We start from the raw sequence: 17,002 nt of genomic DNA, 5'->3' as shown, positions 1-17,002 counted from the left end.
GGCTGGCCTAAAATTATTTATTAGTCGAACTATAAAAATGAAGGATGGCTGAATTGAACAAGTGTGTGTGTGTGCTTGTCCTTAGAATTCATGCATGTATTGTATACTTCCTTTCGCTATATGTCTAAGGCTTGACTCGACATTGTCAACAAAGTAATAAATGAATCCCGATTTACCCACAAGTCACTCATCGTAACATGACTCACGTTTTTTTCATGATGCATTTTCACTTGGAATCATCGCTCAGCTTCTACCCCGAAGCCTTTTTGCACTTTCACATTGACTCACTACACCTGATTTTGCGAAGCTCAAACACAACACATTCTTTTTGCACACTTTGAGTAAACAAATGACAAGGTGTTAACACACGCTGATTTATCAACTTAATTGCGACCTGCGGCATTAAGGTTTTCATTCCATGAGTTAATTATGTGATGGAATTTGTTGATGCTGACTGATGACTTTAGTGTGTTTGATTTACGTCAGTGCAGTGCCTGCCAAACGGCCTAAAATACTAACACGTTATCTCTGTGGTGCCTCAGTGCAACACGCAGCGCTTAATGAGTAAAATCCAGGCAGGATCGAGAAGTCAATCCGTGTCCTCTCTTGTCAGATCCCCATAGAGTCAGATATTCATTTAGGAAAATATCTTAAGAAGGGATGAAGGGGTCCAGCACATACAGTTTCCTCCCAAATCGTAATGTTGCTGTTTCATCTCGCTGCACCTTGACTACAATCTGGGATTAACGATTAACAAGAACAAGAATCCTGTCAGTTTTTTTTCAAATGTGCCGTCTCACATTTGCCTAGTGATTTATTGATGATGCAGGGTTATTTTCAAGGTTTGTGTGTCTCACATAATCCGGTACTCGGACGTTTGGTCGAAAGACGTTTGGTCGACCGGACGTTTGGTCGACCGGACGTTTGGTCGACCGGACGTTTGGTCGAACGGACGTTTGGTCGAACGGACGTTTGGTCGAACGGACGTTTGGTCGAACGGACGTTTGGTCGAACGGACGTTTGGTCGAACGGACGTTTGGTCGAACGGACGTTTGGTCGAACGGACGTTTGGTCGAACGGACGTTTGGTCGAACGGACGTTTGGTCGAACGGACGTTTGGTCGAACGGACGTTTGGTCGAACGGACGTTTGGTCGAACGGACGTTTGGTCGAACGGACGTTTGGTCGACCGGACGTTTGGTCGACCGGACGTTTGGTCGACCGGACGTTTGGTCGACCGGACGTTTGGTCGACCGGACGTTTGGTCGACCGGACGTTTGGTCGACCGGACGTTTGGTCGACCGGACGTTTGGTCGACCGGACGTTTGGTCGACCGGACGTTTGGTCGACCGGACGTTTGGTCGACCGGACGTTTGGTCGACCGGACGTTTGGTCGACCGGACGTTTGGTCGACCGGACGTTTGGTCGACCGGACGTTTGGTCGACCGGACGTTTGGTCGACCGGACGTTTGGTCGACCGGACGTTTGGTCGACCGGACGTTTGGTCGACCGGACGTTTGGTCGACCGGACGTTTGGTCGACCGGACGTTTGGTCGACCGGACGTTTGGTCGACCGGACGTTTGGTCGACCGGACGTTTGGTCGACCGGACGTTTGGTCGACCGGACGTTTGGTCGACCGGACGTTTGGTCGCCGGATTATTACTGTTGAGACCAGCTCTCAAAATTACAATAATGAGAGAGAGAGTTTAATATCTAAATATATAATATCAAAATATCAACAGTAAACTCTGTCATAATTTGACAGCGAGCGAACCCGGCGACCAAACGTCCGTTCTACCAAACGTCCGTTCTACCAAATGTCCGTTCTACCAAACATCCGTTCGACCAAACGTCCAGGGACCAAACGTCCGGTCGACCAAACGTCCGGTCACGCATAATCCCTGTGAGGTTCAAGTAACTCCACGCTTGTTTTCAGTGTCGACTCTCGCATGATGGCGAAAGGGATGTGCACGTCCAAACACTCGGATAGGGTTTCCCGACCCTCCCCTGTTTTTTGTCACATGACTTTAAATTCTTCTCAAGCATATTCTCCAAGTTCTCATATCATTATCGATTGTCCAAGCCCATCGGAATAATCCAAACTCAAATCAACATGAAATCACATCGTTTTTGTCATGCGAAAGTCCAAGGACACATACACACGCACTTCTGATAGCACTCTTGATGACCGGTCAGATTGTTATTTTAACATGTTCTCGTGTGTCAAATTTCCCCCAATGCAGACCCAACGTGTGCGGTGGTCAGCAGTGCTGCTCCGGCTGGGCTGTGGCACCAGGATCCAACCGATGCATCAAACGTAAGTATCCTTTTGACAAGTTACTATGTCGCAGTGACACGAATGAGGATAAACGGTATTGCATAAAATGGGCATAACCAATCAATCAATCATTATTATCTTATCTTTTTAGTAAGGGAATGTCAATCTCATCTTTGTCATGGGCTACATTGTAGCTACATATAAAATAATAATACAATATAATAACCACCATTTTAGTTTTAGCACTTTTTTATTTTGAAAAAAGAAAGAAATATATATATACATATATGGAAATGATTAACAAAACAAAAAAGGAAAAAAAATCTCTTTCTATAGTTCATGTTATTTTAAAAATACTTTCAAAAAATACCAAACTAATCTCATCTCATTTTATTTTCTGAACCGCTTTATCCTCATTAGGGTCACGGGGGGTGCTGGAGCCTATCCCAGCTGACTCCGGACCAGAGGCGGGGGACACCCTGAATCCGTGGCCTGCCAATCGCAGAACCAAACTAATATAATCTTATTTTTGTAATCAGAAATCTTTCATTAAGGGCTACCGGAATGTTAATTTCACTGGAAAGATGATTTACTTTTGCAAAATCCTGTGGCAGGCTCGATATGATGCCTGGCCCTTTAGTTTTACACCTGTGCTTTATTATCTTTGCACACGTACCTTTTTTTTAGTGCAGATCTTATTTTACTTGTTCCTAATGTTGTGTCTGGTAAGTCTATAGTACATCTGCTCCCACCGGTAAAGTTTGCAGACAGAGAAGCTTTCTAAGCCTATACCAACAACCAGAAAAATAACATAGGTAATAATGACTAATGGCTGTCCTGTCAAATAAAATTGCCCCAAGAAAATGTTCTTCTCATTACCCCGATACACATGTTCATCATGTGGTGTTTGCCTTTTATTATTTTTATTAACCCTGGCATTGAAATGACTTTCATTCATTTTGACACAAGGCTTCCATTTGGGTTTGAGCAGCTTCTTCTTTTTTTTTTTTGGACACAACAGTCTTGAATAGCTTCACCGGCACATAATCATAAGCAGATGAGAGTGGAAAACATTTATTGTGAATGAACTATCAACACCAGATCATAAGATAAGACCATTTGCATGTGTATTCCAAATTCAAATGTGGACCGTTGTGTTATGTGACCCTCTATCTGGCCTTGTTTAAAATAGGAACTATGTTCAAATCTGCGTTTGCATCCACATTTAACGTTTATGTGTCTCATTGTTTTTCAGAGAGGGAAATAATAAGCTGTAGTAGTTTTGGGTAGCTATTTTTTACATTTTACAACTGTTTACAAGGCTTGATCGTTCTACAGTATGTGTCTGTTGACTTGTTTACTGCTTTCTCTGCCACACACAAAACCCAGCAAGGAGATTACACAACAAACTTATTGGCCCCAGCAGCCTCCTAATTAGATCCACTTCCTGCCTTCCTACTTTTTCTCCCCTCAAGCCCTGCTAAAGGCACACTTAGTGAGGTGCTAATTACATTTAACGTCAGGCTGCAGTTGGCTGAATTAAAGTGTGTGTACTTTGAATCTGCCTGAAGGTAAATGTCTGGACCATGTTATGTTGAGGCCAAGCTAAAGGAAATGCTGTTATCAGTGGTGTGGAAACCCCTTCGACCAACTAGGTGCTAATACATTGGTCCATAGCCTGGAAGGGGTCTCCCAAGAAGACCTTATTGGCGAAAACAGGGTTATCTTTCAAGTATCATCTCTTCCAACATTGGCTGCATTATTAGGCGTTGGCAGCAGGAGAAACCTTCCCACTCTGTGGGGAACCTTGTTGGCTGGGAACGAAATATGAAAACACATCAGGGCTGAGCTATGTCTCGAAAATTCCTGATGAAGGGATTGAAGTAATGTCTAATATTTAAAGTGTCAGATTCAGGCTTTGCTTAAGAGACCGCATTGGGTGTTGTGGGTTATGGCTTCTTAACAGTACCTCATTGTTCAATATGGTTGAGGTCAGAGCAAATATATGAGAGGAATTAGACCACAAATTGTCCAAATTGATTTTTTTTGGTATGTTTCGAGCTCTTGTCCAGCGACTGAATCTTATCCTTTGGAGGAATTAACACTGGCTAAGTTTACATGGACAAAATGTATTTATGCCGATCAGCGTAAGAATTAAAATTATGGTGGTCTGCAGTGTCTTCAAGGAGGCATGACACTTGGTCGGAACAACAGTTTTGAGATCGAGAGTTGTATCTCCAGTGAGTTTTGACCCAAACGCTAGTAGAAGAAGACAGAGCAACGTCCATGTCAAAAATACATTGATACATCATTTTTTTTTAAATGTTTGCGTTATCTTACGTATTTTGTCAGGTCTATCAAAAATTGTGAGATCTTATATCTCAAACAACCTGTTTACCTTGGATACAGACCAGTTTAACCTTCCACTCTCTCTGTTTCTACTAGCTCCTGAAATAACAGAAACGAGTATACTGACGTCAAAGACATGCGTGGAAAAGAGGGTTTATATTCCGAAATTTGGGAATAAACTGTTATCATGCACTCCAATCGGATTATCAACCGACATGAACACCTATTTTGTTCAGAATAGAATTGTAATTGCAATTGCCTGGATTGTGTTAGAATATTTCAAATAGGGTGTATACATACATCATTTTTACTCTGTTCAGGCTTTTAATTTGAACAAAAGAGTCCATGAAATGTAGCCACTGATATCCCAATTTCGAATGTAGGGGGTCTTTGAGTTTTGTTCCTTTGACATCCATATGAGCCATAACTGTATGCAAGACAGCATATGCTTTTGGCTTGCTGCAAGTTATCACAGTTGTGCTACTCTGATCCATTTTGAGTTACGCCATTCCTGCTACTATTTGTTTTCTCTTTAGTCTGGTGTCACTGTGAGAATTCATTGTGAGTTACCAGATGCATCTCATTGGTTGGTAAAGTGAGGACATGTGCTATCTTGGCTCTACTGTATCGTTAAAGTGGAAAGCGTTCCTTCGATGAATGTAACGTCTTGTCTCCGTGTCGGGAGGACTTACTGTATAGAATTCCCGGCTGCCACTTTATGCACATCTGCAGCTTTGTTAGTGAGCTGAGGGAGCCATATTTTAGCCTCACCCAGTCATAGCACAGCAGCAGTTCTGCCTCAGTTAGCTGCAGCTGGATGACTGAAAGGCAAAATACTACAGCTCAGATAAAATAAGCCTTAATGCAAGTACTTCAAGAATATGGCAATATTTCATAAAACTGCGCCGATCCTCTGTGGAAATATTGTCACTGTTCCCAATGTTACATGCAAACGAGTGAAAAGGTTTAGCAGTGGTTTGAATTGAGAAGAATGGCCACAGAAATCTGTTTACAAAACTATAAGCTACTTACTTACCAGTGGAATTAAGATGAGAGTTGAATTGCTGACATGTTTTGGGTCTGCATGGGCTAATCCTCAATTAGATCTTGTAGGTCAATTTGGAATTAGTTTTGCTTCACAAGAATTTCTTCAGAAAAGGCAACTGAAGCTTTGTGTTAATTTATTATTCAGCGTGATTTTTAAAACACTAATTAGGGGAGTTGTACTACTGCTTATATTATCCTTTTAAATTAGGAAATAGTCATCACCCATTAGTTATGCAATTATTGGAAGATTAATCATTACCTGAAGCAAGTGTGTAAAAATACAGTACACTACTTGGCTATAACCAGTTAACAGACAATGTTTTTTATTGTCATTTTCCATCTGGATAACTCCAAAAATATGACAAATGAACCCCTTCTATAGTATATGATATGAATTGGGGGAACAGTTCATGCCGCTATGCATAATTTACCAAGAACTATGTTTTCTACCCTGCACGCAACATTACGGAATAGTTCATATGGCATCAAGCTGTAAGTCGAGCAATTTGAGGATGGTGACCCACTCTTCGGTCAAAAGAAGAGATTTATATCCAGTGCTCTTTTTCAGATGAAAAGATGCATCATTCATATTGAGGACTATAGTTGATGTATGTATTTTTAGTAGGCTGAGAGTGAAAACGGAGTATTCTGAGCTTGCGCCAGCATTTTTGTTTTGGCGTGATGCATAAGGCCCCACCCTTAAAAAGCCTTTCTCTCAGTCCAGCTAGGTCTCATTTAATTTCAAACATGAAGTGTTACAGAAATTCTTGCATGTTTTTCCACTGTGGTGTTTGGTTAGGATAAATGAATACGCTATAGGCATAACATAACTTATGTTGGAAGTATGACGTCTATAAGGTGAGATAGCTTTTGGCGTGGATTTAGCCATTTCAAAGTAATGTTTTATGTAGGTTTATGTAAAGTGCATGTGCAGCCTGCCTGCAATGTTTAAAACCAGCATTTTTTTTATTTTGTACCATTTGTCTTAACTTGAAAATGATGTAGTTTTTTACACTTTTCCTCTGCGTGTTTGCTGTTGATTGATAAGACAATTAACCAAGTAACAACACATAATTTAGACAAATTCACTTTTTTAAAAGCAGCAGAGCATGCTCCTTGTTTTCTTAAACATGTGTGAAACAGCTGGTGAAGTACAGTACCAAGGACATACAATACATCTGTGAATGTTTTCTAACCATTTAAAGAACATTGAAAAATGTTGGCGCACTAATAGTAACAAAACATCTTTTTCGGCCTCTTCAACTCCAATATCCCAAAATATCATCACGATTTACATGGCATGTAAAAGGAAGGAAGTGACTACATTCGGATAAACTCATAACTTACAATCACGCGTCTTTTGTACCAATTTTTTATTCTGTCTTTTTGTTTGCTTTAGGAGAAGTCACAGAGTAACACATGTTTGAACTAAACTGTTATAGTAAATCTTGTTTCATGAACCAATGTACATATATTCACAAGAATTGAAGTGTGTATGGAGTGCACCTGGAGGTCATGAGAATCATCAAAATCAAACAAAACCATGTAGTTCATTAGTTTTTTTCCCCTCATTGTTGCAGTAGAGTCAAGCCAAGAATGTGGAATGTACATGTCATGGTGGTTTTCTTGTTGATTTGTTTGTTAGCAGTATTGTGTTAAAACTACCAATGGGTTCCTCATTGGTATGTTTGTCATACCAAATGAGGCACTGTTTGATTTTATATTTTTTTCAGCACGTTTTAGTCATGGGCAATATCTTAAAGGCATAGGGAGGACTGATGCTATGTTTTTTTTTTAAATGGTCGCTAATACATCTATCTTTGTGCGTGCTCAAAATCACTCATCCAAATCCACAACAATACTCGTGCCTTTTCCGATTAATTGAACCAAAGTGTACTGTATTGGTTGTCGGAAAACTTTTTCCTGCAAAAAGCATCCGCAATAATGAGGGAAACATTAAAGAAGGTTATTTTGGAAGAGGGTTAAAAAGGTCATTACAGATGAATGACAGACTATGTTTTACAAGAACAGGAGGTTTTTAAAATGCCTTTTTAGCTTGTGATTTCACCAAGCAAAGGGTAAAATTAGGGCTATGGAGGCGGCCACAGCCCTCTCCTTGCGTTTTTATGTATGTATTCATGTATGTGTTGAGGCTGACAGGGGGTTGCACGGTTCACAGTTCACACTCGGCTGGCAGCCCTGGAAGAGAGTTATGAGCCATTAGACAGATCCTGTAATCCATACACACGCCGTCATTCCCAAAAGCCATCATTAACATTGAAGCTGGACAGCCTGTTCCCACTTTGTGTTCCCCAAAACCAGCTTTCGCCACTCCAGCTGGCGTCTCTGTTTGTAGTCTCCAATTGTGCCACATGTTTCGCTAATTGCTACCATTGTTGAAAGTGGAGTGAAAATGAAGTATCACTCAAAGTCTGGACTTAGAATGCACATAACCCTGTTTTGGTGGCTTACTCATCTTCTGCCTTGAGATGATCATCACTGGGGACTTTTTTTTTTATAGATAGCAGGTGCAGACTTGAGAAGGCATTGGTGCATCCGTTGTTATTGTGGCCATCCTTGCAATAGATTCCCATTAATGTTAATCACCTTTTATAGACAAATGTCTCCTTCAATTAGAAGTTTCACTTTAAAGAAATGATTTCTACAGCTCATAGATATTATTGCTCAGCGAGTTCTCTTTTGTTCTGACGGTTGGTTTTCCCACAGATAACTAAAGCAGCAACCCCAGGCTTGAAATTACTCTCAGATTAATTTGTGTGTGGAAACCAAACTATTGAAATGCCATCAATAAAAAGATGCAGATTCATAGATATATGAGGAGTCCGCAGTGTTATGTCTGTCTAAGTTTACGTGCACTCTAGGGAAATGTTTGCTTACATTTTTTTTACCGTAGAGGGGATTTGTTCCAATGTTTACCTTCACTTTCTTCTTGCTAGATAAAATCCTAGCATAGATTTGATGATTATCAATCTAGTCTGTATAGTGAAATATCTATGGTTGTTTTAGGATGTTGCTAACATCATACATCTGAAATAGACATGTAAAAGCACTGATTGACACGTTGCCTGGCAAATTAAAAACCAAGCAGCCACATGCCGACTTAGGCTACTACACCATTGTCAGGGGGAACCCCTTCATCATAGCACCCTCCTGCTGGAAAACCATATGGAAGCGGTTGGGTATACGATCCCGCAGCAGAATAAAAGTTTGTGGATTTTGTTTGAGTTGGTTTACAAGTCGCTGGATTCAGATATGTTTCTCAGATTGGCCGGCATATGGCTCGTTCGACAATGATTTGGAGCGTTTAAGGTGCACGCTATAGCAGAGCTGAAAGTAATGTATACAGAGTCAAGGGTCGACCGTAGGTTAAGAAAATCCCCCAATGAGCTGAGGGTGGTGTGGAGAATTAAAAGCTTCAGCTCCTGTATTAGACAAAAACACCTGATTCAGAATTGTGTATAGTATGTGACACATGCATCATAATCTGATGAAATGCAATCCGTGTAAGATTTACCACAAGGTGAATAATACATGATCATTTTTTCATGGTCATGTCTGTTTCACATTAGAACAATAGAGACGCTGTATAGTCAATGCAGTTTTTTTTTTATTTTGCGCACGGCGACGTAAGTTTTTTTGGCAAGGCTGCTTTGATAGCACTGGACTGGCAACCATGTGTAAATCACATGCCGGAAAGAGATTAACGCTGAAATGATTAGCAAAGTCATTATATTAAATGCGCAATAGAGCCTTTAAAAAAAAACTTTTCCTCACATTATGGTGAACACCTGACTTGCTTCACTTCCTGATTCCTGTTAAAAACCATATTTCGTGATATTTTTTCAAAACTCCCAACAATGGAGATGCAGGAAATTCTTAAACTTTTCTAGGTTGAGCTAAAAAATGATTTCTGATTTATGTAAACAGGCACAATTTTCCCATGAAGTAAGTAAATTAATTCATTCATTTTCTGAACCGCTTATCCTCACAAGTGTCACGGGGGGTGCTGGAGGCTATCCCAGCTAACTACGGGAACCAGGCAGGTGGACAGCCTGAATTTGGTGGCCAGCCAATCGCATCACACAACCATTCATGCTCACATTCATATCTAAGGTCAATTTAGAATGTCCAACCAGCATACCCCACATGTTTTTGGGTTGTGGGAGGAAACATTAATGAGAAAAAAAGGATGCTTAAGGCATGTTTTACTGAAGCTTGAAAAACATGTAAATATTCCCAATGACTTCCATTCAGTAGCTTAAGTTTGTGCACATGGGGATTGCAGAGGACTGAAGAGGAATTATTGTCTTCCCCTAAATATGAAGTGGAAATAGAAATACGAGATCCATATTAATACAATACAAATGTGCATTTTATAGCTTATTCAACGTCATCAGCGTGTTTGTTTGGCTTGTCCCTATCTGCCAACAACAATCTTAACCGTCTTTTCAGATGAATGGATTTGGACACAACCTCCCAAAACTTGGCCACTCTGTCTCTGTAATAATTAAAGCCTAAGTGGCAATGTCAGGAATGTTTGCCATTTCTCCTCCTTTTATTTCCAATGGATTCTGGTTTTATTACTCTATCAAAGTAATGATCACTGCACATATTTGGGAAATGGCTGGAATGTGAGGCAATTAGTTTTAATGATGTGCAAGACAAATCTGCACGACAGCAATTACCGTGACAATGTGCTCACTAGGCAGAACCGGCTGAAGATCCAGACAGGCTGCAGCGCTGTAGACCAAAGCCCGACAAGAGGCATCATGTGGGGCACATGTAACTGACCTGTCCATGCCAATGTCATTGTGGGCGGTTCTGTCACAATGTTGTTACAGGATGAATGGATTTTCACACATCGCTGAAGACACACATAAACACATGAGTACTGGAGTCTCTTGTCAGTAGTTATTACATGGACTAGTTCGTGTCACACCAGGTTTTGGGATTTTATAATAGTTGTCATTGAAGGCTATCAATCTCCTATTGAGTTTAAATTGGAGGTGATGGGCATCCAATCCATTTGAAATGGGATGGGCCATTAATGAATGATCGACAATTTTGATACGTTTTTAATAATAATAATAATCGGACATAGGCTTTGTCATCATCATTGACTCGACAAAAGCCTAATTGTCATCATACCCAGAAACCACGTATGACGAAATTGGTAGTTCTTCTCCATAAGGTGCATTTTCCCGGCAAAAGACCCAAATAAGTGATAATTTCAGACTCGTAATTTGGCATTCTGCCGTGATGGATACATCCCATCACCCCCCGAGCGGATCACTTACCTCTCACTGTCTTTCACTTACCTTCAGTCAGCCAGTAGGAGGCAGATCACCACCCAACGTCTTTTCATGTTACCTCACCCCGAAGTTATTACACGGAACGTATTGTCTGTCGTGTTACCGCAAGTTTAGAGTCCTGATGGATTTGGGAAAAAACTGTCCTTAAGCCTATTTGTCCGTACTTTGTGAGACCTATAGCGACTGCCAAAGGGCAGCAGCTGGAACAGATTGTGACCAGGGTGGTATGGGTCCCCGATGATGTTCCTGGCTCTGCTGAGGCAACGAGGGCTGGCAATGTCTTCCAGTGAGGGCAGAGAGCAGCCGACGATCTTCTGGGCAGTGTCGTCGTTTTAAAGTTAATTGTTAAATACTGGAGTATTCGCCACAGTTTAGGTGGGGATTTACTTTATCACATATTTAAATCATCATATATTATAGTAATAACAATAAAAGGAAGACCAGGCCAAATCAGCAGTTATTCAGTCTCAACAACACATCATAGCAACTAATTTTCTCTCAAACTCTGAATCTTTCTTCAAATCACTACAAACAAAATCTGTGAAAACACAAAACATACATTTGTCGCATGTGAAATATGACCCAAATTATGAAAAAGCAGTGTGATGAATGTATAGTCTAGAAAATACAGTAGATGAACATTTGCATAATTTCAATCTTGTCGGAGCCTTGCATTTGGACCAGTTGTTCTTCATATACTGGCTCAGATGTCAAAACAGAGGGAATCAGGGACATCTTTACTGATGTAGTATGTATATGTATGACCCACACTTACTCTCACTAAAATTGAGCTGGAACAGACCATAAGGCTAGGATATGGCATGTAGCCAGAACATACAAGGTTCATGATGTATTGACCCTCTTGCCAGACAGAGCCCAGGGCATTCCCAATTTATCCTACGATGGAAATTTCACATCACTACAACCAAACTGCTCTGTGTTTAAGTAGTTGTCTAAAGACTTTTACAAAAAGTTTTAAATGTTTGACTTAATCAATTTGGGTTTACCGCAAAACTCAAGAGATTGGGATATCTAATCCACAGCATGTGAGCTCATGTCGTCTCATCACACCATGACTGCGCATAATAGACTGGTTTTGCGATTAAAATTCATGGTGAGAAAACCTAAACACAGACATTAGTTTATCTTTCCAGGTGCATCGACATGATATGTTATGATTATTGGGAAAAAAAAACATTATGTGTCCATTGGGCCTTTCTTAGTGTGTAAAAGAAATATAGGGAATGAGAGAATTATGGCTATAATAGGAAGTCCGCGGCAGGTAAGGAGGCAGTTGTGCTTTTTTCAATTCCAGGAGCTGTGCTAGTGTTTCAGCCTGCGATCTGTCAGTGTCCACAGCGTCTATGTCAATAGCATTCCGAAGTCGTGTTGACAGAGTGCTGCTCTTTGCTTTGTGGCCTGATTTACTGGTAAAAGCACAATGTCATAAATCCCCTCAAGCATCCTCTATTAAAAACCTATGTGTCAGAAGATGAAGAGGCTGTTTACTTAAATGGCATGCCGTTGGGTTTTCAGGGCTGAAGTATCTGGAGTGGGATGGGAGGAAGTGGAACTGGGCCGGCACGCTGACACAGATCATTTTTCCGTGGCCGCGACGTGACCTTTGCGTGATGTATTAGATGACGTTTGATAAATATTATCTTCAGAGGACAGGACAGTCTTTTTTGGATAGAGCTTGTTCCAATGTAATATCTCCTGAAAGTTTCACATTTTCCCCATACTTTGAATTGATAAGCTTTCAGGCTTGATTTATATTGTAAGTCTAAGTGCCCAGTTCCAACTGTTTGCCATTTTTTATTTTATTTTTTGCGCTGTCTATACATTCAATTGTCATCAGTTATGATTACAATGTTTGCTTTGATGGACAACAAAAGGTTGTGGCAATAAAGCATAAATAAATTAAATGCTGTGGTTCCATTGCTTTAAGTGTGGGCGACTTGTGAATTACACTGCAGTCAGCCATCCCAACATTGGCAAAATATCAGATCTATATCTGAGTTGAATTTACATTTTGAAAGGGCCTGATTCCGATCTAAGGATATCTGATTTCTCTTTACCCTGACCTACATTTAAAATTGTGCTAATTGGGAGCAAAAAAAAAATCCAGTCACTTAAACTTCTAGTTAAATCCAGCCTAATTTGGAAAGAAGACACCCATCAAATTTAAGATCAGTGATGAAATTACTCTTTATTGGCCTAAACAGAACCATGAACCTTGATTACAGTCTTTTACCTGAGCCAGGAGCTGGAAAAGTAAATGATTGCATTTATGCTTAAGAAATTGAACATGACAGCTTCCCCCTCTGGCTCACGGCTACATAAAAGGTTGAGGAACAGTTCAGAAGTTAAGTTAACAGCCTCTTGATTGAAAATGTTTAAAATGGACCCCAGTGCTCAGAATACGAGAAGACATTACAACTACTGACTGGTGATACATTTGAAGTGAAAATGTTCGAAAATAACCTGCTGAAAACTTGATCTCCGTGTATATTCTCTTTTCAGCCGACTGCCAGCCGCCCTGCCAGAACCGCGGCTCCTGTAGCCGGCCACATACCTGCGTTTGCCGCTCGGGTTTCCAGGGGCCCCGCTGTGAAGAGGTGGCCCCCGAGCAGGTGTACATCCATGAGAGAGGGTCTCTGAGACGTGTGCAGCCGGGCAGCAACCCTTTCCAAAGAGACCAACCCCGGAGACGGCCCGGGGATAGGCAGGCCATTGATAGCACTAAGGGCCAGACCCCACGACCTGCGACCACCAGGCAACCGGCCCAAACTGCGTAAGTCATGCCAGCTGTAACTTCCCACCTGTTCTGCTTTAAGCGAAAAAAAAACCAAACCCTCTATTGACAGGCCGAGTAAGGCCCAATTACTTTTGTCGAGTGAGGTACTGCATGGTAGCTGTTTTACTGTTACTCTTTGCAGTGTTTGGCAGCTGTAAATGATCACTGCCAGTCCTTCCAGTTAAAAAGAATTGGACATCTATTGCATTCAATGGCAGCAAATGAAAGTACCCTTTTAGGGACAGCTATTGAAATTTGACACTAAGACCTTTGACCTTTTTTGGCCAAATGACTATTTTTGGTCGTTCCAAAAATGTTTTTAAAAAGTATTTGTATTTATTATATTTTCCACAATTATAGAAATATTTATGAATTGGTATGAACTGGATTTTTTTTTCATAGTGCATGACTCATTGCCTTTGTTGGCAATGGATGTCCAATTCATTTAGACTGGGATGTGTGAACCTCCCAATCAAGATCGATTGGAAATCTAGGGCCAATAATAGCAGCTAATGAGTTAAATGAGTGTCCTGTGAGGGTTTCAAAAAATTATAATTCTTGCACGATAGGGTTAATGTTTAGTACTTTCTGACCTGTGACATTTTAACTTTTTTTTAAGCAGCTCCCTACATCTGATGTTCAAAGGTCACTACCTACAATGAGCCATTTGCTAATTCAACTCATTGTCCCATTTATTGTTTTTAGTCACGAGATAAAATCTACTTTACTCTTAAATTCACCTTTTCTGAAAACATATGAGCATTTTTCTTATTCCTTTTTGAGAGTGTTTTGGGTCTGAAAAAGAAGAATCCTGAGAGCAGTTTGTTTAAAGAACATTTACGGTCATACAAGGAGGCCTGAAAAAAACTAAAAGATATAAACCGCACGATTACAACATTTTTTAACTTTCTTGAACAAACAGCCGTGGTTTAATTATACTCCTCTTCAAGTGCCCGTGTTTACATGTGCAATAAATCATTCCAGATGACTCGATTCAACCCCTAATCTTTGATATACACTATTTAAAACAAATGTCAAGACTGATAAGAATTTGCTTCCATACTTGAAGTATTAAGGTAAATCCCTCAGATGTGGAAACATAACACGGGTTACAAGACAGAAGTATCAAACTGACTATTTTCTATGAAAATAAGACAGGGACAATTATATTTTCTTAGTGTTTGACATTTACATGGATTTTTCCCTCATGATTTTACAATAACTACAATCCATCCAACTAGTAATTGCCCTGACGAACACATCTTTTTCACTTAATTCTCCAAAGACTGCTAATCAGACAGGACTAATAGTTTCTTGGCTTATATATGTGTGTGACTGTTTTAGGTCATGTCTGCTTAGAAATAACCACTTGGTCTGATTAATTGTTCGATTATAGATACAAATGGTTTCATTATTCAAGATGTATAGGGATATTCCAAACAAATGTTTCTGGGAAAATGTTAAAAGTTTATTATTTGTAACAGATAACGTTTTTTTGTACAGCTAAAAAGTTTGGCCCGAACCCAGACTGCTTCCTGAGCATTACTGTTATGCCCTCAAGCAACCAAATCCCCATTACGCCTATAGTTTACGCAACAGTTGTACAAAAATCTCATTGGCTACCATTGGCTTTGATAAACGTCCAAGCGGATTGGCAGCGAATGATCAATGACAGACCATAGAATACATTTTCATTCAACAAACTTCCACCAGGCTTCCAATGCTTATTGTTTTGTCCTCTTGACATCTTTGTGTGTTTTCCGATGTCCTATTAGCCCTGCTTCCTCACACTCAAGTTTGTGGTATCAGTGATGAATTCGAAATTGTGGCAGATGCTTCACAGAGTGGTCTCATGCATCATGCTTTCCAAAATTACTTATATTTGAGTCACAGTAAATTTAACTGATCCTTCGTGAAAATCGCACAGTTGCATCCGTATCCGTCAATTTCTTTGAATCACACACACTCATCTTTCTGCTTCCCGATTCACAGTTCATGTCCAAAGGGAATTATAGTAAAAGGTTGCTGAGTCACACGTGCCCTCATCGTGACTGTTCCCTCTCCTAATTGATTGAAAGGTGACTAACTACTAGAAGAATTTAGGCCTCAAGATGAGACATTTACCTCTTCTGTAATTTAAGGTTTCCCAGCATGCAGCTTAGGCTAATTATTAGATGCGGTTGTTGCGTAAAACCCTTAACATGACAGGTGGAAAATCTGCCAACATTATAAATCATCGAAGATTTGTTTCTTACTTGTTCTTCCAAGAAGCTCTGAGACAAATTGGAGTGCAAATCTTAGATCTCGTGGACTGACAGAAAACGTTCTGCATTCTTTTGGCTCAGAGTTGACTTCAAGGGGTTGAAAGTGTTCCCCTTGGAGAAGACGTGCAGGATGCAAGTCTTCGTTTCATATATCTGATTGATGTTTCACTACTCCAAATCCAGGAAAGCACGAACACCATGAAGTCATAGAATGAGATAGTGAGACAACACCACTGCCCAGTCTTGGTATTTGGATTAAAGAGTAGGGAGGACTGACATTTGCCTCAGAAATATATATTTTTTTCTACCTAAATGCCCAGGGAGTAAATTCCTTCCCATATGTGCAGCTACTTTCCTTCCAGTTTCATCCTACTGGCAAGGATGTCAAGTACTAAATACGTCTGTCTTGGATCACATTTGACATTTTACGTTAGCAGCACCCCGTTATTGACCTCCCCTGTCAAGTGGTGCCAAGTACAAGCCATCATTTGGAAAAAGAATTAGACAAAGGCCCAGGAAGAGAAAACATTTAAATGAAGCGTTTATGCAATAACACAGTTCAATCAGTTACAGGCTTCTTTGAGATTCATTTTTCCAGGCATTGTTGTTGGCCATTCATGCTCATCAGCAGATCAGTTGTAATGGAAAACCAAATGAACAGTTTAAATATAAAGGTATTTTGCTTTTATAGATGTTAAACTCTTACCATATTCCGTGTCATTGCAGGGATCCTGACTAACATTTACTCTTGGGCACCCCCTTTGTCCATCATTTATTTTCTTTTTCAAGGTTTCTTGTCTGTTTTACTGCATCAAACAATGGACAAATGATGTTTGTACAGGTTTCAATTAAGATAATTGACTTCTGCTTCCTGGTCTTCAGCATAGGTGCGTTCTTAGATGCCAATGATGGCGTAATCCGTTGTTTTCAGAAT

General features: G+C 40.3%; 1 protein-coding gene across 5 annotated transcripts in view; it reads left to right on the top strand.

The window, feature by feature from the left end:
• LOC144089865 (latent-transforming growth factor beta-binding protein 2-like) overlaps positions 1 to 17,002 on the top strand; it is a 94,844-nt gene that overhangs the window by 19,800 nt on the left and 58,042 nt on the right. For all 5 annotated transcript variants that reach the window (XM_077621089.1, XM_077621085.1, XM_077621087.1 and 2 more), the window contains 2 exons: positions 2,244 to 2,317; positions 13,531 to 13,801. In XM_077621089.1, the coding sequence (XP_077477215.1) occupies positions 2,244 to 2,317; positions 13,531 to 13,801 (345 nt within the window). The remainder of the gene's footprint in view (positions 1 to 2,243; positions 2,318 to 13,530; positions 13,802 to 17,002) is intronic.

The sequence above is a fragment of the Stigmatopora argus genome, chromosome 15, assembly GCF_051989625.1.
Source record: "Stigmatopora argus isolate UIUO_Sarg chromosome 15, RoL_Sarg_1.0, whole genome shotgun sequence".
NCBI classification, from domain to species: domain Eukaryota; kingdom Metazoa; phylum Chordata; class Actinopteri; order Syngnathiformes; family Syngnathidae; genus Stigmatopora; species Stigmatopora argus.
The sequence above is the reverse complement of the archived record's forward strand: the minus strand, read 5'-3'. Positions and strand labels throughout refer to the sequence as shown.